Genomic DNA, 24,768 nt, shown 5'->3' on the forward strand with positions numbered 1-24,768 from the left:
GACTTGGATTAAAATAACCATTTTCTATGTCATTGATAAAATTAATGCTACAAGCCAGGGATGAGTCTTAACACGAAAATCAAAACAGAGAAGCATCGCTAATACTGTGCTTAATGATCTCACTCTGGCAGCATGGGAGTTGACATAGGCATTTCTGCACGAGATACAAGCATCCATGGCTGGAGCATTTCCTAGAAGAGCTGCACAGCGTGAAGAATTCCAGACTCCAGGTAAGAAATCATCAGAACAGACTACAGCCTCCTCCGTTTCTATACCTTCATGCTGTCAAACAAAAAGTTGCTATTGTCTCTGGTTGTTTCAGCAGGACTCTGCTGTCTTCCGGTGAGTCCCTGTAGCAAATGGAGATGGTGAGTTTATGAATGAGAAGGCTGATGTGTGCTCATGGCTTCAGAGAGTAGCACCCAAGGTTAACTGGGCCCACTGTTCTGGCCTCCGCTGAGGGCATGTCTCGTGGGCACAGTGTGGATGAAAGAATCAGGAGCCACTGCCTCACCTTCCCATCAAGAGCCTAAAGCCCTCTTACTTCTGAAAGGTTCACTCTCCCCAACAGTGAAGGCCAAGGTGTTAACACAGAGACCTCCAGGGACACTTCATATCCAAATTAAGGCAGAGAAGAATGGCTTTCCTCAAGAGTGACCAAGGTGAGATGTGAGGCTCACAGCATGCTAAGGCCAGCCTAGGGCTACACAGTAAGACTCTGTCTTCAAACAAAACCAAATCAAAAGAACTGGGGCTGGAGCTCAGCTGGGAGAGTCATGTCGCGCATACACGAAGCCCTGGGTTGATGTCCAGTACCACATAAAGGAGACCTGGTAGCTCAAACCTGTAATTCCATCACTTGAGAGGTGGAGGAAAGAGGATCAGGAGTTAAAGGGCATTCTCAGCTACACAACAAATTCAAAGGCAGCCTGGGCTACCATGAGACTCTGTTTTCAAAAAAAAAGAAAGAAAAAGAATGGCCAGGTTTCAGACGTGACCCTGAATCATTAGGGCAGCATCTGTGGTGCAGAGCATGGGCCTAACAATCCCTCGAAATGCCCAATGAAACATGGCCATTTGCGTGGGTGACTTTACACAAAACAACAGTCCAATGGACCAGAGATAAAAATGGAAGATCCAATAAAAACTGGCAAATTCATAACCTGAAATGATTGGGATAACAACATCCAGAAACTCTTGGCCTGCTCAAGGGTAATCACCTCACAGAGATCACAGCTCACTGGAGAAGTTCAGAGTCACGTACGCTAATGTCAATCTAACACAATCCTGCTTACTGAGTGTGTCAGAACCCTACCAAGATGCCGCTTGTCCATGGGGCACGTTCTTGGACCTCAACATGGATGTCAGGATTTCCGACTCTACAGTGGGTTTTTTGTCACTGCTGTTTTTTTTTTCTTTCCATTTTTTAAAGTCTCTGAATATATGGTTTATTACACAAAAGCTTAAGATTTAACACTAATACTAATTATTTCAACTGATTATTTGGTGATTGAAGCCTCTGATGTAAGAAGGCCACTCTGAGCTAGTGAGTTAACTGGATTTGAAGACACACACACACCCACAGAGGGTATTGGTAATTCCGTGTCTAGTAAGAATGGTCACTACAAATCCCCTATTCATGCAGGGGCTGGAGAGGTGCCAAGCACCTGCGAGCCCTGGCCGCTCTTCCAGAGGACCCGTGTTCAAGTCTTAGTACCTACAGGAGGCTCATCACCACCTACAATTCTAGTCTCAGTGATCTGACACCTTCTTCTGGGCCCCCGCATGTACTAAGCATGCAAATGGCGCACAGACATACTAACTATCCACGTGCACAACATTAAAAATTAACTAAGTCACGTATGCACATGATTTAAAAAGACACAGAGGAAGATAGGTCCACCCTGACCTATCACGCTTTCTCCCACCTGTGGCTGGTTCAGACACAAGCAGCTAACGACCTCTCCATCTAGTTAGGGTTCCTGAGCCCTTGTCCCTGTGACTGCCTGGGAGACAACACGCCGATTCTCACTGCCACTGGACTGTACTGTGGGAGGTGCCGCCAGGAAATGACAGCCAGAGATGCTCATGTTGATGGCGACGGCAAGGTGACCACCAATCATCTTCGGGGCTGCCCAAGGAGGCCCACTGGCTGACTCTGGAGCTTGAAGCTCACTCTCTGCCTCTTTCTGAGATGACAGACCCCTGATATGACAAGTGTCCGGGGCGCACCAGAGCTGCCCCACCTCGCCCTACCACAAGGCCAATCCCTACTGCTGTTAATGGGTTAGGAGACTGTACATCCAGCTACGGCAAATCCAGGGAGTCTTAACAAGTTTTCAATGCAGGTCAGTGACCACTGTGAGGGACAGGATGGGGGGACAGAAAAGTCCAGACAGATAACAGAAATGCCAGCTTTGCGGGACACCAGAAACACCACGTGACACTGGGAGCAAACCCTGTGTGTGGGACCAACAGGCCTGCCCTCCTTCACCAGAACCAAGCAGAGCGTGTTAACAGAGCCTAGCTCATTTCCAAGGAATTCAATGCCTCAAACACTGCCAGATCATCTATGGCTTGCTTGCTTCCAAAGACAAAAATCTTTTTTTGGATGTATTTTTTTGCCAAAACACATTAATTTTTTCACAAACGGGAAAAAAAAAAAAGAACAGTAACAGAAATAACTAAATAATAACCCCTCTGCCTCCTATATGATGATGAGGAGGCTGACTGAAAGAAAAGATTAGGCAAGCCTGAGTGAAGACAGCTCTGCAACAGTACTAACAAAATGGTCTGAGATGCTCCAGCCCTGACAAGGACTTGCATGTGCCACCATGCAGCCAAAACAGGCTCCCTCACACAGCCACCCCTGCTCGGCTGCAGATGTGGGACATGAAGGGTGCTTCTGTGTGGACCAGGATGTCAAGCTGTGGAGACAGTAGATGTAAGGAAGCCAGGGCCTCCTGTGTATCCCAGGAAGAGGCGGAGGCCTCTCCCACCACAGGTCTCCAGCCAGCATTTGCACACACAAGCTGTCCCTAGGCAGGGACAGAGGGCAACAGAATGGCTAAGAAAGTGCTTCCCAGGATGTTAACTGAAGTACAAACGTGGCCCACTAGGATGGAGGACTATCACCTGCCTTCCCAGCAGAGGGAGCACTCTGCCAGATGCCTGCCCACACAGCAGGATGCTAGGTATCAGCCTGCTTAGGAAGCCCTGGGTCAGAAACCTACTAAGGGTGCGCAGAACCCTCTGACGTGGAATTCCCTGTTATCCTGCACCTGCAGTGGAAGCATTTCATTTGACAAGAACAGCAGATCTAAGCAGGAAGGATCCCCCATCTGAGATCTTTAGTGGTCTGAAGAGGAATGGGCCCTAGAGGGCCCATTTGAATGCTTGGTCATTAGGGAGTGTCACTACTTGAGAAGGATTAGGAGGTACAGCCTTAGTGGAGAAAGTGTGTTTGGGGTTTCAAATGCTCAAGCCAGGCCTCTCTCTCTTCCTGCTGCCTGATGATCTGGATGTAGAACTTTCGGCTTCCTTTCCAGCAGCATGGCTGCCTACATGACACCATGCTTTCTGCCATGATGATAACTGAGCAAAACTCTGAACCTATAAGCAAGTCCCAATTAAATGTCTTCCTTTATTAGCGTTTCTGTGGACATGGTGTCTCTTCACAGCAACAGAACAGTGACAAAGAGAAGATCATTCAGAAATTCCTTTTAGGTGAGTGTGGTGACACACACCTGTAATCCTAGCACTTGAGAGGTGGAGGCAGGAGAGACATGGTCCAAAGTCATTCTCAACCACACAGTAAGCTCAGAGAGACACCCAGGGCCTCAGGAGACCCTGTCTTCAAACACTCTCTCCCTCTACCCATCCCCCCCTACACACCCACACAGTAAGCTCAGAGAGACACCCAGAGCCTCAGGAGACCCTGTCTTCAAACACTCTCTCCCTCTACCCATACACACACACACAAACAAGTGAATTTTAAAAATGGAACACTGACAATGAGTTCTAAAACAGCAAAACAGCAAGAGAGAAATCATGTCTGAAGAGAGAACCCAATTTTTCTGAAACTCATTTTCATGTACTCATCTAAGCCCTAAGAGAACACACACACAAAATCTTCAAAGGATTTAACCCTAACACAGAAGTGACTATTCTCCCAGACACCTCAAACAGCAAAGTATTTCAGAGAAGCACAGACTGAAGACACTGGCTGAGCTGAACCAGAAAATGAAGATACTGGTGCAGCCCATGGCTGCCCGAGCCAGTGCTCTTGGCTTGCAGCTGCCCCAACAGAGCACACTGATCCTATGAAGTAAAGCTTAAAGGAGTCCGGGGTGTTCGTTCTATCCTACTCCACCAACCAACAAAACCAGCTGGGTGTCCCAACCTGAGAACGTGGGAGGGGGCAGAGAACACCTGGCCCATCATATTCACCCTATTCCCTGACTTAGGGGAAGATGCAGCCTCCATTTCAAGGAGACTACCATCCTCCCTGGGAACCCTCCTCACTGAACATCCTGCCAGTCTCCAGGCAAGTATACCCATAGCAAAGGCTGAGTTCCGGTGAGCAATGACTGAGTGATGGGCGATGGGCCAGCTGGGCTGCACACCTTCAGAGCCCAGGTTACAGAACACCCACAGCACCATGCTCAGGCCACAGCACCATCCACCACAGGCTCAGGGGCCCAGCAGGCACAACTCTGTTTCTCTTCCCATGTCACCTTCTGTTCTGGGACAGCAAGAGGCCCCCCCTGAAATGCCAAGAGCTCTCTTAGAGCTGCCAGCCAACTGGTGGGAAGGTAGAACCTGGTGTGGAGGGAAGCAGCTGCACACACCAGCCGCTCAGCCTTCCTCAGCTGCACCTTCAAGTCTAAGGACCTGGTTTGCTGTTTTTTAATGACAAAATGCTCCAGCGTCTGGTTAAGGATTAAGGCTCTGGGCTCCCCAAATGACAGATGCAATCCAGGCTCTGTCCATTCAAACAAGTTACTTCATTTTTTTTTTTCCTGAGCCTCAATTTCACTTCTGTCTCTGTTTTTCCTGTACTGGGGGACCAAAGTCTCAGACTTCCTGCCTAAGTATTCGACCGCCGAGTCACATCCCCAGCTCCCAGTCAAGTTTTCTTCCTCATTCCTTCTCGAGACAGTTTCTTTCCATGTAGCCCAGGCTGGCTCCTGACTCATGACTCTCCTGTCTCAGTCTCTCAAGCACAAAGTTCACAGGCCTACACGCCTCAATCATTTTAAATACAAAAGCCTGAGTTTGGGTTGTTTTGTCTTTTGCTCCAAAAACTCAGCAACTACTTATATCCTAAGAAAAGGAGTTTATGGTGTAAGTTAAAAAAAAAAAAAATCTCCCACATAAATGCCATATATATGCAGGATAGCCTCAATCTCTCTTAATATAAATGAAAACTCTATGAGCAAACGAAACGAAACAAACAAACAAAAGCACCTGCATTTGGATGCTCTGGCACCATAAACGCTATTTCCTTTTGTGACTCTAAAATCCAAATACTTACTGTGTTCATTCTAAAATAAGAAGTAAAGTGAACTGAAGTCTGCAGCCTGTGAAAACAGACCCCAAGAACACTATGTGTCCTTAGGGAGAGGACATAGAGTGGGGCCACACCAGCGTTCCTGGGATTTCACAGTTCTGGCATTCAGAATGAACACCCTGGAAAGGAACCGGGATGCTCTATCCCACAGGCGGTTGCCAGGCATGACAACCTTCTGCATGACAACATGCAGAAGGCATGAGCCTTCTGCAGTGCTGGGGACAGAGCATCTGCGATGTCCAAATTCCTGCCTTGAACTCTTACCCATCCCTGGCCTAGTGAGAACACCGAGAACAGGGCCCTCACTGGACTCTCACTGTGCCCTCATGGATGCTTTCTGCATCAAGACCTTTGAGGGAAAGCCATCTGCTGTTTGAGCCATTCTATGAGAATTTGCTGCAGTGTCAGAAATGACCCCAAATGTTTCCCTGGTGTCTGCCACTTAGTGCCATGACCTTGATGTTGCCCTCTATCAACCTGCAAGATCATTTGTGTAGGCTGGTTCCTGTCACAATGGGAACTCATGAGCATTGGACAGGATAAATGTAAGAAATCAGAAAGTCTTGGAAGAGAATGAGCCCACACTAGCACGCTCTGGTAGCCCACATTAGGAACAGCTATTCCCCGAGGGCTGGAGGGCCCCTGTCTTACCCTCTGCAGCAGGTTATCTCTGCTGGAACTCCTCTGGACCCTCTGCAGTCCCTAAACAGATGGCTGTATCAGAAAAGCCCATGCATATGAGCAGGCAGGCAGCTAGGTCATAGCTGCCTGTGACCCTATCGAGGACTTCCGGATCCTTCAGCCAGTCTGGTCAGCTCATACAGATGTTTGGGCCATGCAACAGTGAATGTGGACTTTGCTGTATGTCAGAGTCCATGCCCTGGAAAAACTTCAAGTGTTTCCTTGCTTAATCTTCGCAGTTCCCTGGTTACCACGGAAGCAGGCTACCCTCGTGTAACTTCTGCATGAGGCCGACAGGAGGGAGGCTGCTGGCAGTACGCACCACAGGAAGAGGAGCCTGAGGAAGATGTATGGGAATAGGAAGAATGGATGACGGGACCCAGAGACGCCATGCTGCTTCTCAGGGCTATCCTGGGCTTCCTTGGATTTGCCACCAGGAAGGATGAAAGGCAGAGTGTAACAAGAGGAACAGATGAGGACTGAGTGCCAGAAAAGAGGTAACTGCCTGTAAGGCAGAGGAGGAAAGAGATGCAGGGTTCTGGAAGAGCCTGGCTGCCACAGGATGGGGCATCACCCCCACCAACATGAATCTGCCCCTGTTAGCAGGCCCAAAAGCGCCTACAGGCAAATCCCCCCTGTTCCTGGAGGAGGGCAGTTAATATTTCAGTAACAGTTCCTCAGGCTGGCCCACACTCTTAGCCCCAAGTTCTCATTTTACTTCCTGGGGTTTAAGGTTTATTCATTCAGTTTAAAGTTACCCCAGGGCCAAAAGTCAAATATATAAGCTTTTCATCTTATAGATAGAACCTGATTAAGAATGAGCAGTTACGGCCACAAATCTGCACGCAGTGGCATTGATGGAGCTTTCAGGACTTGGACCTGTTCATCTATGCAAAGCAGGCTGCACAGTGCGACACACAGACGCTGTGAAGGATTGCGCCTCTTCTGAACACAGCCCTGAGAGTGGAACCGGGAGCTGCCGCACGCCCCAACCCTGATGTCTACACAGCACGGTCGGCTTCTGTCCCCACACCCATGTGTGCCTGTTCTCCCAGGGCGGAATGTGTCCTTGCGTCACAGAGCCCTGGCAGTCACAAGGCATTTACCGTCCTGGAAGACCCGTTCCACGTTGAGCCCGTAGGTGGCGCACGTCTCATAGTACGTGCACCGCTTCAAGTCGTTGGAGAGCTTCCGTGCCCGGGCATCATCGATGACCCTGGGGTTGGTGGAACTTATGGCATCTGCAACAGACAATGACAGTGTGCTCATCAGCCATTGTTTCCTGTGACTCTAGAGCCCACATGACTCAAGCCTGCCCCACACACAGCCGGTCGCTTCCTGCACTCAAAATCTAAACTACCTACCCTAGCCCGGAGACAGGAAGCTGCAGGTACCTTCTCATATCACCTGCTGGGTCGTACTGCCTATGGCCCCAGTGGTGACACGGGTGTCTCAGGAGCCCAGTGAGCATACAACATGCTGACAGCAGCTCCTGGAGAAGCCGCGTAGCCCAGCTTCAGCCACAGGTGTCCTGGGTCCCTTAGCCCACTAGCAAGGTCCGTGCAGGTTCTCAGAAGAACTGGCCCCACACTCAATCAAGGCCAAGTCCTGTGTCCACACATGACTTCCACCCATTCCTCAATTCACCCTCCCAGAGCACTGAGAAGCAAAGGTCAGGCCACCTGACTACGCAGCTCTAGTCTAGATGTGTGTGGGCCCAACGCCTGGGCTCCTACTCTACTGCATCACTGTTTCTCTACCAACAGCAACAAACACCACCGTGTATGAGAGAACACAGCAATCAAATCTGTTTTTTCCAGCCCAGCTGTGTGCCATGAGTCACAGAGAGTTCACAATGGGAAACATCGTGCCTCAGGCGCAGGCTCACAGGGCTCTTGGACACCAGGCCGACTGCTGGGAGCTGCCTGGTCAGCCAAAGGCAAAGCATTCAGAATTCCTCTCTCCTGCTCCAAGACAGCTGTGGGGGGGGGGGGGAACAAAATTGCCTGGGAGAGGCACAGGCTTTAAAGACTTTCTAGAGCTGCCACCCTTGACGTACACGGCCATCCTCCGTGAGCAATTTCAGGACTTTTAGGGTACCCAACTGCATAATGCTCCAGCCCCTTCCATAAGGAAGGTGTGGTACTTGAACAGGACCTGTGTCATTGGCCTCATACTTCATCTCCAGGCTACCTAGGATGTCTAGTAATAGTGTGTACACTGGGAACCAAGCTTATAACTCTGGTACAAGTGACTGCTTAACCCCTCTCTTTAGAAGGGCTCTCACTGTGTATCCATAGCTGGCCTGGAACTTGCTACAAAGACTAGGCCAGCCTTGAACTTACAGAAGTCCCCCCGAGTGCTGCTGTTAAAGGCATGAGCCACCACCCCAGGGCATTTGTATTTTTGAGACAGTCTAATGTTGCAGCCCAGGCTGGCCTTTAGTGGCCATCCACCTTCCTCAACCTCCCTACTGCAACCAATACAGGGATTTCAAATGCTCCTGCTGTCGGACCCCATGAAGAGAGAAGGGACAACTACACTACAGTGAGAACCAAGGCACTGTCTCCAGGTGACCAGCAGAGGGAGCTATTGAGCGGCAGTTTTGTGTTGCAGGCTTCAAAAGCAAGAGAGGACCACTGAATGGCATCGAAAAGAAAAAAACAGGGAAGGATGGTGTTCTCCATGAGGTCAGGAAATCAGCGCCTCCTTACACTGCTCTCAAACCCTGCCCACACCATAAGTCCTGACTTTGGGCTGGTAAATATCAGAGATAGATAGCCAAGGCAGCTCAAAGCTAAGAAAAACCATTGTTTCAATAAAAATAAATAAAAGCAGCTTCATTAAAAGGAGTCTTATGCAAAAGGCAATTAAGGCATCATAATGTAGGAAAACACACACACAGAAGAAAAGGGGTTTTCCTAAAGCACCTGGGGTGTGTTGGGGTGAGGCAGATGTCTGTTTGAGCCTGAGTGACTTCTCCATGGAACCAATCAGGAAATGTCAGGTAAAGGAAGTTCTCTCTCTGAAAAGCCACCGTCAGCCCCAGCCCTGACTTCAAGCTTCTGGACATTTCCAAATCCCTCCCTACTGAGAACATGTCCACAGGCTTTCAAAGCACCCTCGCAGGCCCGGCACTCACCCTGGGTCCCCACCAGCACCAGCGGGATCTCGCTGGTGTTCCTGTAGTTGGCCATTCGGCTGTAGTAATGGTAGACAGTCTGGAAACTGATCTCATCCTCCAGGCTGAAGACGAAGATGACCGCGTCCACCCACATGGCAAACTGCAGGGAGAGTGACGAGGAGGGTAGCTGAGGTGGGGGCACAGGAGGAGGTGCAAGGCCTGACCCCTGTGAGCACCAGGGCAGCCTTTGGCTGCTGCCTGACCTCTGCTATTATGTGCTGTGGCTGAATCACGGAAATCTAAGTGTGCGTGGGAATGAGATGTGTATGCACACCTCTGTTTCCGCCAGCGCCCTTCTCTGAGGACCCAGTCCTTGTGTCTCCCCGTGGTCACCGTGATCCTAAGTGTCTATGCTCTGCCATGACCAGCTGAATCCCACCCTGCAGACAGAAGGCTCTACCCACGCCCCTCTGGGACGTCACGGCGTTCAGTTTCACACAGCTCCTCAGAGCTTTTAAACAGACTTGGTGGACTCGGGGCTGAGAGGGGACGCCTCCTCTGCACCCACACAGTCTGCTCAAAAGTGTCTTGATGCTCACAGTGGCCACCACAGGAGCCTGATGGAAAAACATTTCCCAGGAGGCAGAGTTCCTGCTATAGCAGAGGCTTAGCTGCCACCTCAGCTCCCTGCTGGGAAATGACTACTTATTTTTAGGAAAATTAAAACGGGAGTCTAAGGTTAATCTACACCTAGCCCTCTTACATCATCCAACTTACAACAGCTCCGTGGGAGGGAGAAGCAGGGGGACCAGAGCTCCTCATAGTGCCCAGCAACCCACTCTCACCAAAGCTGATGGCAGTTTCTGGATCCTGTCTGTGTCCTGTACCCAAGCACCCTTCTCGTTCTGTGTAAACAAACAGGAACGCCCCAAAGCTCCTTCTGCTTTCTCTAAAAGAAGCTCACTGCAGGGAAGTTCTTATGGCCAAAGCAGGACTCACAATTCATCATCTATGTGTAGACATGTGCGTGTATGAGTGTGTGTGCATGTGTGTGAGCGTGTGTGTGAGCGTGTGTGTGATCGTGTGTGTGCACGTGTATGAGCGTGTGTGAGCGTGTGTGTGAGCGTGTGTGTGAGTGTGTGTGTGATCGTGTGTGTGCACATGTATGAGCGTGTGTGTGCATGTGTGTGAGCGTGTGTGCATGTGTTTGTGTGTGTACATGTGCGTGAGCGTGTGTGTGCATGTGTTTGTGTGTGTGTGCGCGCGCACGCGTGTGTGTGTGTGTGTGTGTAAACTGACACCCACCTACAACAAACCATATTCATTTAAACATAGAGTATTTACACAAGAGCCCTTAAAACCTCAAGTTCAATGGCACATTCGAAAGTCAAATGTGACCTCGGGGCACACTTGCAGATACTGTCAGAAGCCCGGGACACAGCAGTGGCTGCACGGGAAGCCTGCGGCCCGCCCGGCTGAGCACCTTTCTCTTCTCCCGGCCAGGGGGCATTTCTTTGCCTTGTGATGGTTGAGGTCAACTGCTGAGCTGACAAAATCTACGCTCACCTAGGAGATGGACTATTTTCATTACTCAGATTGAGGTGGGAACACAAGTCCACCGTGGGTAGAATCGCTCTCTAGATTCAGGTCCTAGACTGCACAAAATGGAGTGAGCTGAGCCCAGTGTGCATTAATTCTCTGCTTCCGGCTCCTGGCTGTGGATGTCAAGTGTCTAGCTGCTTCCAGTGTCCTGCTGCCCTGACTTCCCTGGAATTCTGGGCCAGACAAACTCTCTCCTCTGCTAAGTTATGTTTCCCCTGAATCTTATCACAAGAAAAGAAACGAAGACACAGTCTCTTCTAAGAGGCAGAAAACAGAAGGTCTCACCCTATTCACCAGTCCAGGAGGGGGATAACAGCTTCAGGGGAGATCGCAGCCCCTCATCTGAGGTCTAGAACCTCTGCACCCTGGCCTTCCCTCTGCCCTAGCGGGGTATGACTGTGGTCTCTTTTCACTTAACTAGAAGATCCAGTTGTTAGCAGAAGTGGTGACACCATCTTTCTAGGGATTTTTCACGGGAACCACAGCACACTGCAGACTAGTGTTCAGTGGAGACTGACGTGGCCATGAAGGCTGGCAAGCGTGTGGGGATGCCCACTCCTGTCAACTGCCAGAAACGGAAAGTGGGTCAGCGTCCCAATTCCACCCAGCAGACTTTGAAAGTGACGTTACTCTGGGATGAAGCCAAGGGGAGGGGGACGACTAAGAAAGAAACAATTTTTAAAAGCACAGAAAATTTAAAAGCCATCCCAGCAGCTCTTTCAGAGCAGATGCACCCGCTTCTCCTTCTATCTTAAAAACGTATGATCTTAAAAATAAAAATCACCCAGAAGACCCAAACTTCCTGGGTTTCTAAATTCCCTTACTTTAAAACCTGACTCTTTTCTTGTTCCAGACTTTAGATAAGGTCCTCGAAGTGCAAAAGTCAGGCATGGGTGGGGTGCAGTACTCACCTGGGCCTCTGGGGGGCCCCCTTCATCCCTAATCAGCAGCAGATAACTCTGTCCATCCACAACAATCTCCTTCTTGAACCTTCCACCTGCCACACACAAAACGCAACATTACAGAAGAAGATGGAGGGCTGGAGGGTGGGCAGACACGGGCTTCGCTTGCGGAAAACTACACTCTAGGCCAGGCGGGGTAACTGGCTGGGAGAGCTCACTAGATTTTAGGTATCTCCCACGAGCGCTGCATTTTTAGAGCTGAGCTCTGATTTGAACATTTGTTTAAGAACCCGTGCATTCTGGTTAGCAGGCACGGCCTCCTGTGCAATGCCAGGAAACCTGGCTGAGGAGTATAGACTTTTCAAGCAGAACTGAATACATAAATCGACAGATGGTCACCCACTGGCAAACAGAGGGCGGGCTCTCAAAACCCAGAAATGCTTTTCCAGGCTTAGCAGCACTCGAGAACCTGCATTCTCCTCAAGGGAAACCCAGTGCTTGGGAGGAAAACATACAACAGCATGAAGATGGTGTCTCCAGAGTCACAGGCCACAGTTAGGGAAGGACGCCCGACTACTACACACGTTAGACAAAGCTACCGATGGAACCGCAGTTGAGACAGAGCGGTGCAGCCGGCTGACGGGAGGCGTTAGAGACCACATGGGTTAGCGAGAAACCACCTGGGGGCCTGCTGGGATGTCAGGGCAAAAAGGAGGGTGGGCAGGGGGAGACCCAAAGGTGGCCCCCAGATATGCCCAGGACTGGACTGTGAGGTCTGCGCAGTGCTGACATGCCATGTCCAAGACAGTCTGCCCTTAGACAGTCAGGGCTCTAAGTGCCCTCTAGCCACTCTCTTGTCTTCCTGTGGGGTAGGCATCACTCCCTGCTTCTCATCTTTGGTCCTCTATGTAGATGTCTCACAGGAACCCCAGGGAATCCACTGAACTCTAAACAACTCTGCAAGATCCTTCCAGAGGTTCTCCTGCCCCTATCTCAGGCCTGAGCCACTTGGTCACACACAAAGCTGAATAACTACACTCTCCACACCAACTCAAAGTGTCCAGGACCTTTATTAAGTAAGTGGTTACTGAGGCCGGAAGGCTATGGGGGACTGGCCGCCCTTCCTACACAAGCATGCACAAATATGGCGTGCTCGAGCGCGCGCACACACACACACACACACACACACACACACACACACACACACGCACAACAGCCCTCCCTTCTCTTGTACCCACCTAACCTGGTGTATTTAACAAGTTGTGCTTGCCTGGCCTCGTTTCCAACTTACTTAATTGCAGAGCACAATGAACCTTAACACTGCAATGGAACAGACAACATGGGGTCTCCCACCCCGAAAAGTGGAGCAGAACCACAGGAACGGGTCAGGTGAGGATTTACTGGGTCGTGAGGTCTGCATAGGCAGGGACAGGAAAAAGACGACAGACTCCTAGACAAGCTTAAAAACGTCCCACATGGGCATGTCAGAGGCACAGGAGGAACCCTGTGGCTCTGGGTCCCCAAGTCACAGATTCTTCCACTGAAGAGAGATGACAGCCCATCTCAGCCTGGCTTCTGCCATACTTGACACAAAGCAGACACCCCAAATACAACAATTGAAACCACAGCTCTACCCACGCTCCGCCACCATCACTGACTCTGTCTGAACCAGGGCTGCCCCCACACCAGCCTCACCCGGTCCACCTCCCTCCACCTCAGTGACTCCCAGCTGGAAAACAGCAAGGATGCCATCCTGGCGGGCAAAATGTACAGTGAGCACTGGCCGGCGTGACTACTGCTAGCTTCAGCCAAGGGTCAGGGCATGTTTCTAGGAGGACAGACCTAACAGCCAAATAGCTTGCTCTCAGGACGAATGCGCACACAGGAAGAGGGCAGCAGTCACTGTTACTTCCTTGATTTCACTTCTGAAGAAAGATATAGGAAACCTTCTGTCTGTCGATGAGACAGATTGAAGCCAAACTTCGAAAGAAAAGCAATGTTTGCAAAGCAACCTGGCATTCTTGGCTCTGTGAAAACCTCTTTCCTTCTTACCCCGTACCGAGAGGGCAGGCTAGGCACACCCACCAGGGTCTGGGGAATGCAGAGCTTGTGTGGAAATGTAAAGCTCCTTCTCATGGTCCTCTTGAGATGTGACTTTCATGATACCTGAGGGATGTCATCTGCCAGAGAAACCATCTCTGTGGGTCATGGCAGCCAGCAGGCCGGTCCAAGACATGATCGCAAAGCTCTCTAGCCACAGGAGAGGGTGTGACGAAGGGGCTACATGAGGTAACCTAAGGGGCTCTCAGAAGGGCACAGAATTTGTTTTTCTGGGTTGAGTGCCTCCAGGGTGGAGCTAGCCTGTGGCACCTTACCTATGTCCTATTGTTGCCCAGGAAATGCTGCCCAGTCATCCGAGCAGCCCCTGCCCAGGGCCCACAGAGCAAAGTTCAGAGCTGCATCTACATGAGATGAGGCTTCTTTGTCTTGCTCTGGACATTCTGGTCTCAGCAGCAGCCCTGGCTGCCCACCAATGCTAGTCAAGTCACTCCCTGTCTCCAGACGTAAGCAGTGACCCTTCCTCCAGCAGGCACCCCGCACAGAGCTCCTTAGACATGGCCATACATGATGAGTGTAGAGAACTGAAACATACCGAATCCGCACAGGCCTTCCCCAGCTTCATAGAAGGCCGCTAGCTTTTTGGGTATCACTGCCCCAAGTAGAGGGCTTTCAGACACACCCCACCACTCCCAAATGAAGGAAGGTACCTCCTCACGCCCCAAAGACCTCTGCCAACTCTGACATCACTGACATCCCGATATACAGAACGCTTGACTGTTTCATCACTTCATTTTTGAGAACACCCATGGGTGACAAGCCTATGTGAAGGCTCCAGAATCTCAGCAAAATTGGGAAACAGAGGGAACCACCCTGAACCCGATGTTTAATATAACGAGATTGAAACCCAGCCGGGGACCTGAGAATGCAGACTGTGAGTGGCTCTGCTGCAGCAGGCACCCTTGGGTGCTGAGAAACCAGGCCCAGAAATCTACCAAATCGGTACACTGACACTTGTCCTCCACAGTTCCCCAAAGAGGGAAGCGGCCGCCTTAGTAGGTTGGTGCCTGGCAGCACCTCTACTCTGAGGTTGGGACCCCACATCTGAAATGATAGAAATGGGTAATAATTCCAGCGATTGCATCAGCCAGAGTTTGGGACTATTAGCCCAGGCTTCACTAGCCGAGAACCCTTGACTTAAACATCTGGTGTTTTCTGAGAATCAAAAAGTATTGTAGATTCCTACTTTAGATTCTGGGTTTTCAAAGTAGGGATGCCAAGCCTTTATTTTAATTTCACACCTGCCATCTCGTCTTCCCCACTAGGTCTTGAGTTCTACTAAAAATTTCTATTTCTTTTTTGTTTTGTTTTATTTTTCGAGACAGGGTTTCTCTGTGCAGCCTTGGCTGTCCTGGACTCACTCTATAGACCAGGCTGGCCTCTAACTCACAGATGTGGCTGCCTCTGCCTCCCAGAGTGCTGGGATCACCGGTGCGTGACACCATACCCAGCTAGCTCTATTTCATTTTTAGTGCAGATTTTTTTAATGGAATCTAAATGCCATCTTTGTCCAGGGGTCACGAAAATCTCTGCTATTTCAACCTTGGTGCTGTTAGCACTCAAGCAAGCATGTAATATAAAATGTCTATTTGATATCCAAATTCCAAATCATTCTCTTACAGGTCTACTTTATCCAACTATCCGCTAGCACCATGGCCTTACTATGAAGCTGTCCTGAGAATGACTGCCAATTTATCTATTGGTTATGATTACCTAACATTAAATTGCACTGAGGTAGTTTATTTCCAAAACGAGTCACCAATCCATACCTCACCTCTCTGACGGTGTTGCTGATGTGTGCCTGGCTCGACCCACCTGTGGGTGCAGGTGCTGGGGTATTGTTGCAGGGCGGCACCCTGTAACTCAAGAGCCCTATACAGTTGCCCCCTGGGCTGGGAACGGAGATGGCTGACCTGTGTCCCTCTCTAAAGTGCTGATTGACAAGACTCTGCAACTGGGGTAGCATCTTCACAAGCCAGGAAACTGAGTCCTTTCCCTGCTCAGAGCAACTCTTCCCAAGCTACAAGGCTCCCTTGCAGCTACAATGCTCCAAAGCAGCACTCTGCGTGCTGTGGGCCAGTGTGGCCTCCTGAATTGAACCTGGCCAGCAGCAGCACTACGTGTGCTCGTCTCCTCTGAGAACTCAGCATGGTGCTAACTCAACCTCAAGTGTAACTTGCAAGGTCTCTGGCTCACCTCCAACATGTACCCGGCAGCTTCCTCTGTGTAGCCGTGGATCTTTTCCCTCCTGCATGTGTACAAATGCACACACGTGCAACTGCCGAGCCTGCCAGCTTTGTGTAGCCCTGGATATTTTTTCTCCTCGGCGTGCGTGTGTGCGTGCACCTGCCAGAAGTCAACCTTGGATGTAGACCCTCTGGGCCCTACACCTTGGTTTTTGAGACAGCAACTCCTGTTGGCCTAGAGCTTGTTCGTCAGGCTAAACCGTTGGCGAAGCCGGGCCCAGAGCGTTACCTGTCTCCACTCTTAGCACAAAGATTACTAGCATGCATTACTACAGCAGCTTTAAAAACAACAAGAACAAAAGCCTTGGCTTTGTTGATTAACTCAAGTCCTTGTGCAACAACTGAGCTAACACCCCAATCGCCAGCATCTTGATTTCTCTCCCAAGACAGGGGTGCAGAAAGACAAGCGTCTGTTCAGCAATACACACGGCCAGCACTTGAGGAGGCCGTTCAGCAAGGGAACAGCATGCTGGCGAGAGCACAGCCGTGTTCTCTGGCTCTAGAGCATACTTTTAAAGGTCTGATTAGGGTGTTTCTTACCATCCAACCTCAGCCAATTTCAAGGTGACTATTCTGAGACTCTCACTGTAGGAACCAGCTCTAAATCTGGGACACCACATGCCAGATAACTGGGTTCCTTCTGTTTCAGCTCACACTGGGAGGAGCTGCCACGGTTTATTCCTCTTGCATGCTGGGCCAGGGTTCCATCTCTGTCCAGTTCTGTTTTAAGGGGTAAAAATAAGAGTAAGTGGAATTTTCCTATTCAAAAAAAGGGAGGAATTGCCTGGAGTAAGCACGGCCACAGATGCCTGCCGTTCCTGTTTCTTCCCTCCCAGTAACTGGACTGCAGCTACTACTGTGTCCTAACAGTTCTCCAAGCAAGGAAGAGTGAGGACAGTGACAGGAGCCCTCTCACAGTGACAATGCCAAGTATCATGGTGACTTGTTCTCCACAACAAGCATCAGAGATAAGCCCAGGGCCTCTGGGAAACCTTTCGGAAACTAAGGGACAGAGAGTCCCCTTCTCAGCCCTGCAGGAAAGCTGAAGCTTCCGGTTCCTCATCGTTCCTCTCTTCTATGTGAATACCAAGTCCCATGTGACCCTGTCTGTAAAGGGTCCAGGAGCCTGTGTGCCACTCTCCTCATACTTGGGGCAGATATGGAGGACGCAGGGACTATAGCACTAAGCCATTGCTGTGCCTTGGAGACCACAGACCTCTGCTGAAACCATCAAGCCTCCCGGAAGTTGCCCATCTCTGATTCTGCATGCACAAGTGAGGGCCTAAAGCTCCACTGAGCTGGAGCTGCCTTTGTGGGGTCACTGCAAAGGGGAGGGTTCATTCTCACTTCTGAGCCTAACCCAGTGGCCTGTGCTGCAGGTGCCAGCTGGCCCAGAGCCCGGACCCCAGTAGGGAAGAACAACAGGAATGGACAGTGCTGGGTCTCTTCCTGCCTCTGTTTAGAAGAGCTGTTTCTAAGAAGATATGCGTGAGATCAACCTTCCCCCTCAGCCTCATGATGAAGCAGAACATCCCCTGCAAACATTGTGGTCTCCTTATTATCTAAGAAAAGGGGACTTGAGGCGCTGGGAGCTACAGGCCTTTTGGGTTCTCCCTAAGGGAATAAAACACACTTAATCACAAATGTGCCAAACTCCTTTAAAAATTAATATGCCTTTTAAAAGCTATGACAAAAAATACTTAAGCCAGTACTTTATGGGATTGGAGCTTTGGAAAAGTTTAGTATTGTGATATTTAAAAGGAATTTTGGACCACATACTATTTTTACAGTGGGAGGAGGGGTTATTGGTAACACACTAGTTTACAAAACTTAACCAAAACAGATTTCCTCTGCCATGGTTTTTAAGCTTACGGTGGGAAAATAAAAAATGGCTACAGCTCAGAATGAGTGAGAAGCCAATTTGGGCCTCTGTGGGCAGGTTACTGGGGGAGGAGGCTGACCTGAGGTGACTTCACTTAACAAGTCCACATCAGAAGAAAGGGAAGATGGGGAAGGAAGGGGGCATTCTCAGTCTCTGGCTGGCACATCAGAACTCCATGAGGTCTGACTGACTCCTCCATTCCTGGAAGAGGGCAGGAAGGTGCAGCATGAGGAGCGGCCCAGGGCAAGGCTATGGGAATAAGCTGAGGCCCTCTCCCACAGTTGGCTTCTAGAAATGAATGCAACAAAGGCCCCGCACCTGCAGAAGTGAGGCCTGTGCCCGCAGCAAGCTGAGGAAAAGGCAGTGACATCCCACACCCCAGGACACATGACAGGTGCTGGGATAGGGCCTTCAGCAAATGCACCAGGGAGTCCCTAACAAAGAGAGAGCCAACCTCCTGGGGAGGCAAATGAGGAGGTGGGCAGGACACTTGTACCAACCTGACACTATGATTGTCAGGACTAGTGTGAAGTTCCCCAAGATCCCAGTGCCACCCTCTCCCGCAGCTGATGAGACAAATGAGAGACATCCACAAAAGAGCATTTCTGAGGAAGCATCACTATGGTCCTGGAGCCCTAGTCAGTGTGGACAGCAGATACCTCCCCTACCCCAAAAGAGCCAATATGGCTCCAGTTTCCACCAAGAGAATGATGGGACAGAGAGTGGGAGAAGTGGAAACACAAGATGTTGGGCAAAGATGCCCGTCAGGGGAGGAGACAGTGGAGGAGGAGAGGGATGGCGAAACGTCAGAGGGGAAAACAAAACCAAGCTGCAGAAGGACGCCATGCACCAATGCTTCACACTCCAACATGGCACAGTCGACAGCCAGTGTTCAGCAAGAACAGAGGACCAACAATAGCACCTGGGGCCCAATGTCTAAACTTTGGCCGAGAATAACAGCTTGGGGGCTGAGACAGGGCTTGCCAGGAGCAGCAGAAGCCTGAGCCAGAAAGCCCAGATTATACACACTGGCGACACCTCTACTCTTCTAGGCTGTGTTAAGACATCTGGTAACGTCCACATGGTAATGACACGGCCTAGAAGGTCCCTGACTCTGCCTTACAAGGTAAGAAGCTATTTCCATAAAAAGGCCAGAAAGCATGCGTTTTTAAGCTCTGCCGATGTTTAATTTTATTTCTTTGTGAAAACCTCTCCATAGCTCATAGGCAGCAACAATTCAGGTCCAGGTGACCATTACTAGAATGGTTCTCCTGGACCCCTCCCTCCCATGCCAGGGACTGAACCAGGGGCTTCAGCGAGCCAACCTCCTTGCTACTGAGCTACACGGCAGACTGCGCTCTGAATACTCCTTTTGTACCGTTCTGCAGGTCATACTCCATTCTGTCCCAGGTCTCTGGGACATTATCTGTGTTGCTATCCTATGTAATTTACTAGCAGGAATGCAGCAGGTTTTGGCTCCAGGCTTCTGTTCCTCCTGAAAGGGACTCACCACTGAGAGGACCAGTACCTCACTTCTCAGCACCCCTCACCACACCAGCTTCCCATGCAGAGCTGGCAAGGCAAGATGTCCTTGTCTCTCTTCCTAGGGCTGGAGGTACAGGCCCTCAGGTTCAGCCCAAGGCTGACAGACCATGCTTCCTCCAGGAAGAACCTGCATCTGAACATCTGGGAATAACGTCTGTGTGTCCCGGATGCTGGTGTGTCAGCCCCAGGCCAGCATGAGCTGAAGAAGCCAACAATCATGATGGGACAGGAGAGCTTTGCAGAGGGCTCTGGGGTGCTAGGCACTGTAGCATAATCCAAGTCAGTTCCAAAGCCCAGAGGTGGCCTGAGAACTCCTGACTACCCCACACCGACCCCCAGTCATCTCCAAAGCATGAACTACGTCACTGTCATCCCTAGTTGATGGTGACCCCACACTTAGGTCGTGGCAATTCTTCAGGAGCTGTCTTCTCTTCAGGCATCGAACTTGACTTTATGCAACCTAAGCCATTGTCCTATTGGTGCAAAAAGAGCAGGCACAGTGTGGATTAATCCTGTCATCAGGCCCCTCCCCAGCGGCCACACACATTGTCCTCTCGACACGGCTGGCTCACTCGTTTGGCCCTTGCAGAACAACTGCTCTTTCATTATTCTGTCTCTTTCTGTTTCTCCTGGTGCTAACTTTTTAAAAATTAAATGTTTATCAATAAGGAGCAGAGCTCAAAAAGCCAGAAACTGCTGGCCACATGTGCTGACCTCACAGTCACAGGAATAGGCCAACCTCAGGCCCATTACACACCGCAACTGTCTCTGCCTAGGTCCCACAGAATCTAAACAGTGTACCGTGGAAACCTCTATGGACAGGGGTCTGGATCGATCACAGATAAGCCAACTACACAAAGTCGTTAGGTCACAGGAGGCTGCTGAGTGTGTGCTGAGATGAGACACAGTGCTGGACTCAGCCGTCCTTGGGTCTGCTGGTCTGTACCCACAGTCATTATAAGTACATATATCCCTGTGTGAACCAGGAAAGAAAACAGTTCCAGGAGAAAGCAGAGCACCCTAGGCTCAGTCCGTGGAGCCACCAGAAGTCAGGGCGACACCTGTGTGAGGCGGGTGGAGGGGTGCACAGTATGCCCGACCCTGGTTTGTACCGCGTGTGCTGAGTGTCACTGTGCATGCCCACTGTTTAAAGTTTCATTTAAAAGAAACGTTCGTTGAAAAGAACATTTGCCACTCTGTCGATACAACACCGGACTTGGATCTACCTCCACAATCCACAGTTCAGGAGCCAGACGGTGAGACAGTGAGACAGACCTCACTCCTGTGCTCCAAGGGACTAGCTGGCCAGAACACTTCCTCATGCCTAGACATACCGACTGGTTCAAAGAGAAGCATGTGACGTGATCAAAGTCCATCAGAACAGGGCCTGAATATTTTGTTGGAAAGAAAAAAAAAAAAAAACTAAGACCTGAAAAGTGGAAGGGAAAAACATTCAGCTGGTCTTTGGTACTGCACGGGGACAGCTAACTAGCTAGCTAGTTGTGTTAAGGCCAAGACATGGAAGAGACGGGAGAGGGAGGGGCTCTGTGCGTCTCAGTGTGTCAGGGGCCATGTTCCAGGAACACAGGTCAAGCCGCCTACTTGCCCTGTTTGATGGGTCACTCTCCCCTGCCTCCAACTCGAGTGCAGACTCATACAGTAAACCTAGTCTTGCCGCAGCCAGGGCCCAGCAGACTGGTGCTACAAGGTGCCTTACAAGTGGAAGCAGGCTGCCCACTAGAGGGCAAAGCCAAGTACAAATAGCCCAGCAGACAAAAGTACTAGATGTGGGGTCCAGGAGTAACAGGTTCGAAAATTAATGACTGACAGGTAAAAGTGATGGACTTGAAGCATTAAAAACACCCCTGGAGCTAAAACACCTTTGGGAAAATGACTTGTGGCTGGAAATGTGAGCCCATCTATGCTTTTTCTGCTGAGAATGGTTGTGTTGTGGGTCTGGGGATGCAGCCCGGCTGGTAGAGGGCTTGTCTGGCATGCACGAAGCCCTGGTTCTGTTTGCCTCAGCATAAACTGGGCACAGTGGTGCACACCTACTATCCCAGCATTGGAGAAGTAGAGGCATCGCATCAGAAGCTCAAGTCACCCTCGGCTACAGAGTGACTTCAAGGCCAGACTATGACATACCGAATCCTGTTCTAATACTAATAATTAATTAAAAAACAATGGCCATGCTCAACTCTTGCGTTTCCTGGGGCAGCAACAGCTGTGTGGAAAGCCAGGCTGGCTGATTCTCAACTCTGGAGGCCAGTGGAATCTAAGTGCACTTCCAGTGACCATGGCCTTAACACTCAGCTAGCTAGTTAGTTGGCATATGCCAGCTGGTCCAGCCCTACTAGAGGGCTAGAGGCCATGCACCTGGCCAGGTATAAATCACTTCCATGTAATTATCCTGGAAACAACCTCTTCCTGGATGCACACACCAACCCCAAGCCCTGGGCCAGCTTCCAGTGAGTCTTCAGCCTCTTGCTGAAGTAATGATAAAAGCATGGACAAGCCACGGAGTTCCTGCCAACCAACTGAAAAACACATTTTGTTCTGCCAGACTCACGGACGCCAGAAACACGACAGCCTCCTCTTCTCGCCCTTTCCCCTTGTTCACAGTGCATGCTTCTCCTTTTTTACATCGTTCAAAGTTCAGTGACCTTCACCTGTCTTAGGCAGCATTGTATTCGGGTTCTATGTCATGCGGTTAGAGCTGCAGACTGTCACACACAGGATGACAACGTGGAAGGTAAGGTAGATGACGCTAACTTTACATACCAGGTATCACAAATCACCCAGAACAGCAACTAAACTGACCTACGGAACCAACCAAGCAGTGGGCCCACAATCTCCAGGCTCAGAGATAACCCCACACAGTTACTTTTGCTAAAATCCCTTGGTTACAAACAACAGGGTAAAAGTGACATTAACAAACGTAAGTGGATAAATTTCAAAACCACTCCAGTTTTATTAGGGCTATACAAATTTTGGATTTTTGTTTCTCTCATACATCAAGCAGGATCCAAGAAGAGTCTGAGGAAGCCTAACATCTGTGCAGCAATAGTGGCTGACTGAGCTTTTTTAAAGTTTACTGGATTTGGGGAAGGTTCTAGGAGCTGACAGCTTAAATGTGTTTCAGCAACTCTGAGAAGCCAGGCTGGGTGTTTACCACAGCGTTTGTTTCTAGGAGACTAAGTAAACATCCATTAACAAAATATTTCAGATCCACGTGCTTCTGAAAACACACTCACTGACACTGGCCAGACGCGCCTGTTAGGAGAGCAACCCAGGCAGGCGCTCTGGAGGAGTATCAAGACTGAGGCATGGGACAGCAACTCTCTCAGGCAACTTGTGGCTGGATGTGAGTCACCACCAGAAACCTGCTGAAGAACGTGGCATCAGCAGCCCCGAGAGAGCAACTCAGATAAAGCCCACATGAGAACCTGGCACCATGGTCTCTGCTGCCCACAGCAACCCATGAGCCCACACCTTCCCATCTATCTATGAAGGTGACAAAGGCCCGAGCACTTTCAGACCCAGGGGAGGGTACCAGGCACTCCCTATCTTCTTCTCTGGTCTAGGTTCCTGGTTGTCAAGTGTGTTCCCAGATGACAGACATATAAGCTGTGCCTTTATGGGTCTCACCCCCACTCGGGGATTCCTGGGATGCCCTGAAGATGTCAGGCGGTTTCACGTGGACTAAGCCTGAGCAGCAAATGGGTCCTCCAGCAGAGGGCAGCACTGGTGGCTGCAGACACACCTCTGAGAACATCAGTGGACGCTGAGGCAGCCAGAGCTGAGGATCCGGGAGCAGGGGTGGAACCTCTCACGGCACCCACACGATAGGCCCAAGTATGATGGGCCCACACAGGAAGAGGCCACCCATGGCTCTGCAGAGACAGGGCTGTCGCTAAACAAAGGCTGATATTCTTCTCAGTATTCCACACAAGTCACTCTGTGTCTTCATGACATGTGGAATGTCGTAAGACTTCTAAGTGGCTGAGATGAGCTGGGAACCCTGAGTCTTCAGCTCCAGGCAGTCACAGCTGCTATTAGCAAGTCTCTTCAGGGCACAGCAGCAGATGGAATAGACTGCATGGCAGCCCTGACCTGCATTCTTGAATGCTGCCAGGTTATGGGGTACATTTTTGTTCCCTTCCCGTCAGCACCCCTACTCAATTCTTAGGCTCCCCAACCCCCACAACAGTTTGTCTTTCTCCCAAGATGTGGACTAGACTCCCTCCCATAAACTGGCCAAGTTTTCACCAAACCTAAAACCACTCCATCAAAAGGAAACTGACAATACACGTGCGTTCTGAGCTTCTCTCAAGTAGGCCAGTTGTCTGAACACTCTAGTTAGCCAGGCATACCGAGGAGCACTGTCAGACATTTAGTGATTCAGGCTCAGACTCTGGTCTCCTGATGTGAGTTACGAGGCTGCTGTATTATTCCATCCTCTGAGGAAACAGCTACCATCTTTATCAGATCAGCCATGCTTTCCTCAAAGAGTCAACTGCCAGCACTGGATCTATGATCTACCGAGGGTCACCGGACCCTCACCTCAGAGTCCAGCCACACCTCCCATTTGTTTACAGTTGGCTCTAACTGCACATGGCCTCAGCATTGAAGGAGGTGCCAGGGTATAAAGTTCACAAAGGTTAACGGAAAGGGGACTCCATCCACATGGCTATGAAGAAGCCATCGTTCACGCTGGGTAAAGACGTTCCAGTGCAGCTGCTCTGGGATCATCACACTCCTGCCAGTGAACCCCCACACACTCTCTAAGGAAGCCCCAAACTGTCACTGGTTCTTCAGGTGAGCTGTGGTGCAATCGTATTAGGGGGAATTTGTCACTGGAAGTTTGTAAGGGGTAGGCACTTCATTTAGGGCTCCCAGGGCAATTCTCACCACGGAAACCTTCGGATTCAGTTCACTAGGTCTATGTCACCATCAGCGCTCTGTGCTCCATACGCTGCTGCACACCTACGGATCCAGCCACGCACAGATCAAAGATAACCCCCAAAATAAATCTTACCTACCAAGCAGAGATAGATGTTTGCTCATGTCATCGTTAGCAAAATCACAGAACTGCA

At 50.2% G+C, this 24,768-nt stretch overlaps 1 protein-coding gene across 6 annotated transcripts in view; it reads right to left on the reverse strand.

The window, feature by feature from the left end:
* The window catches only part of Agap1 (ArfGAP with GTPase domain, ankyrin repeat and PH domain 1), a 431,455-nt gene that overhangs the window by 257,823 nt on the left and 148,864 nt on the right, over positions 1-24,768 (reverse strand). For all 6 annotated transcript variants that reach the window (XM_055616997.1, XM_055616996.1, XM_055616995.1 and 3 more), the window contains exons 4-6: positions 11,891-11,976; positions 9,396-9,537; positions 7,360-7,494 (exon numbers count right to left, since the gene is read on the reverse strand). In XM_055616997.1, coding sequence (XP_055472972.1) covers positions 7,360-7,494; positions 9,396-9,537; positions 11,891-11,976 — 363 coding nt within the window. The remainder of the gene's footprint in view (positions 1-7,359; positions 7,495-9,395; positions 9,538-11,890; positions 11,977-24,768) is intronic.

Source organism: Psammomys obesus, unplaced genomic scaffold, assembly GCF_907164565.1.
Source record: "Psammomys obesus unplaced genomic scaffold, mPsaObe1.curated_primary_1811, whole genome shotgun sequence".
NCBI lineage: Eukaryota > Metazoa > Chordata > Mammalia > Rodentia > Muridae > Psammomys > Psammomys obesus.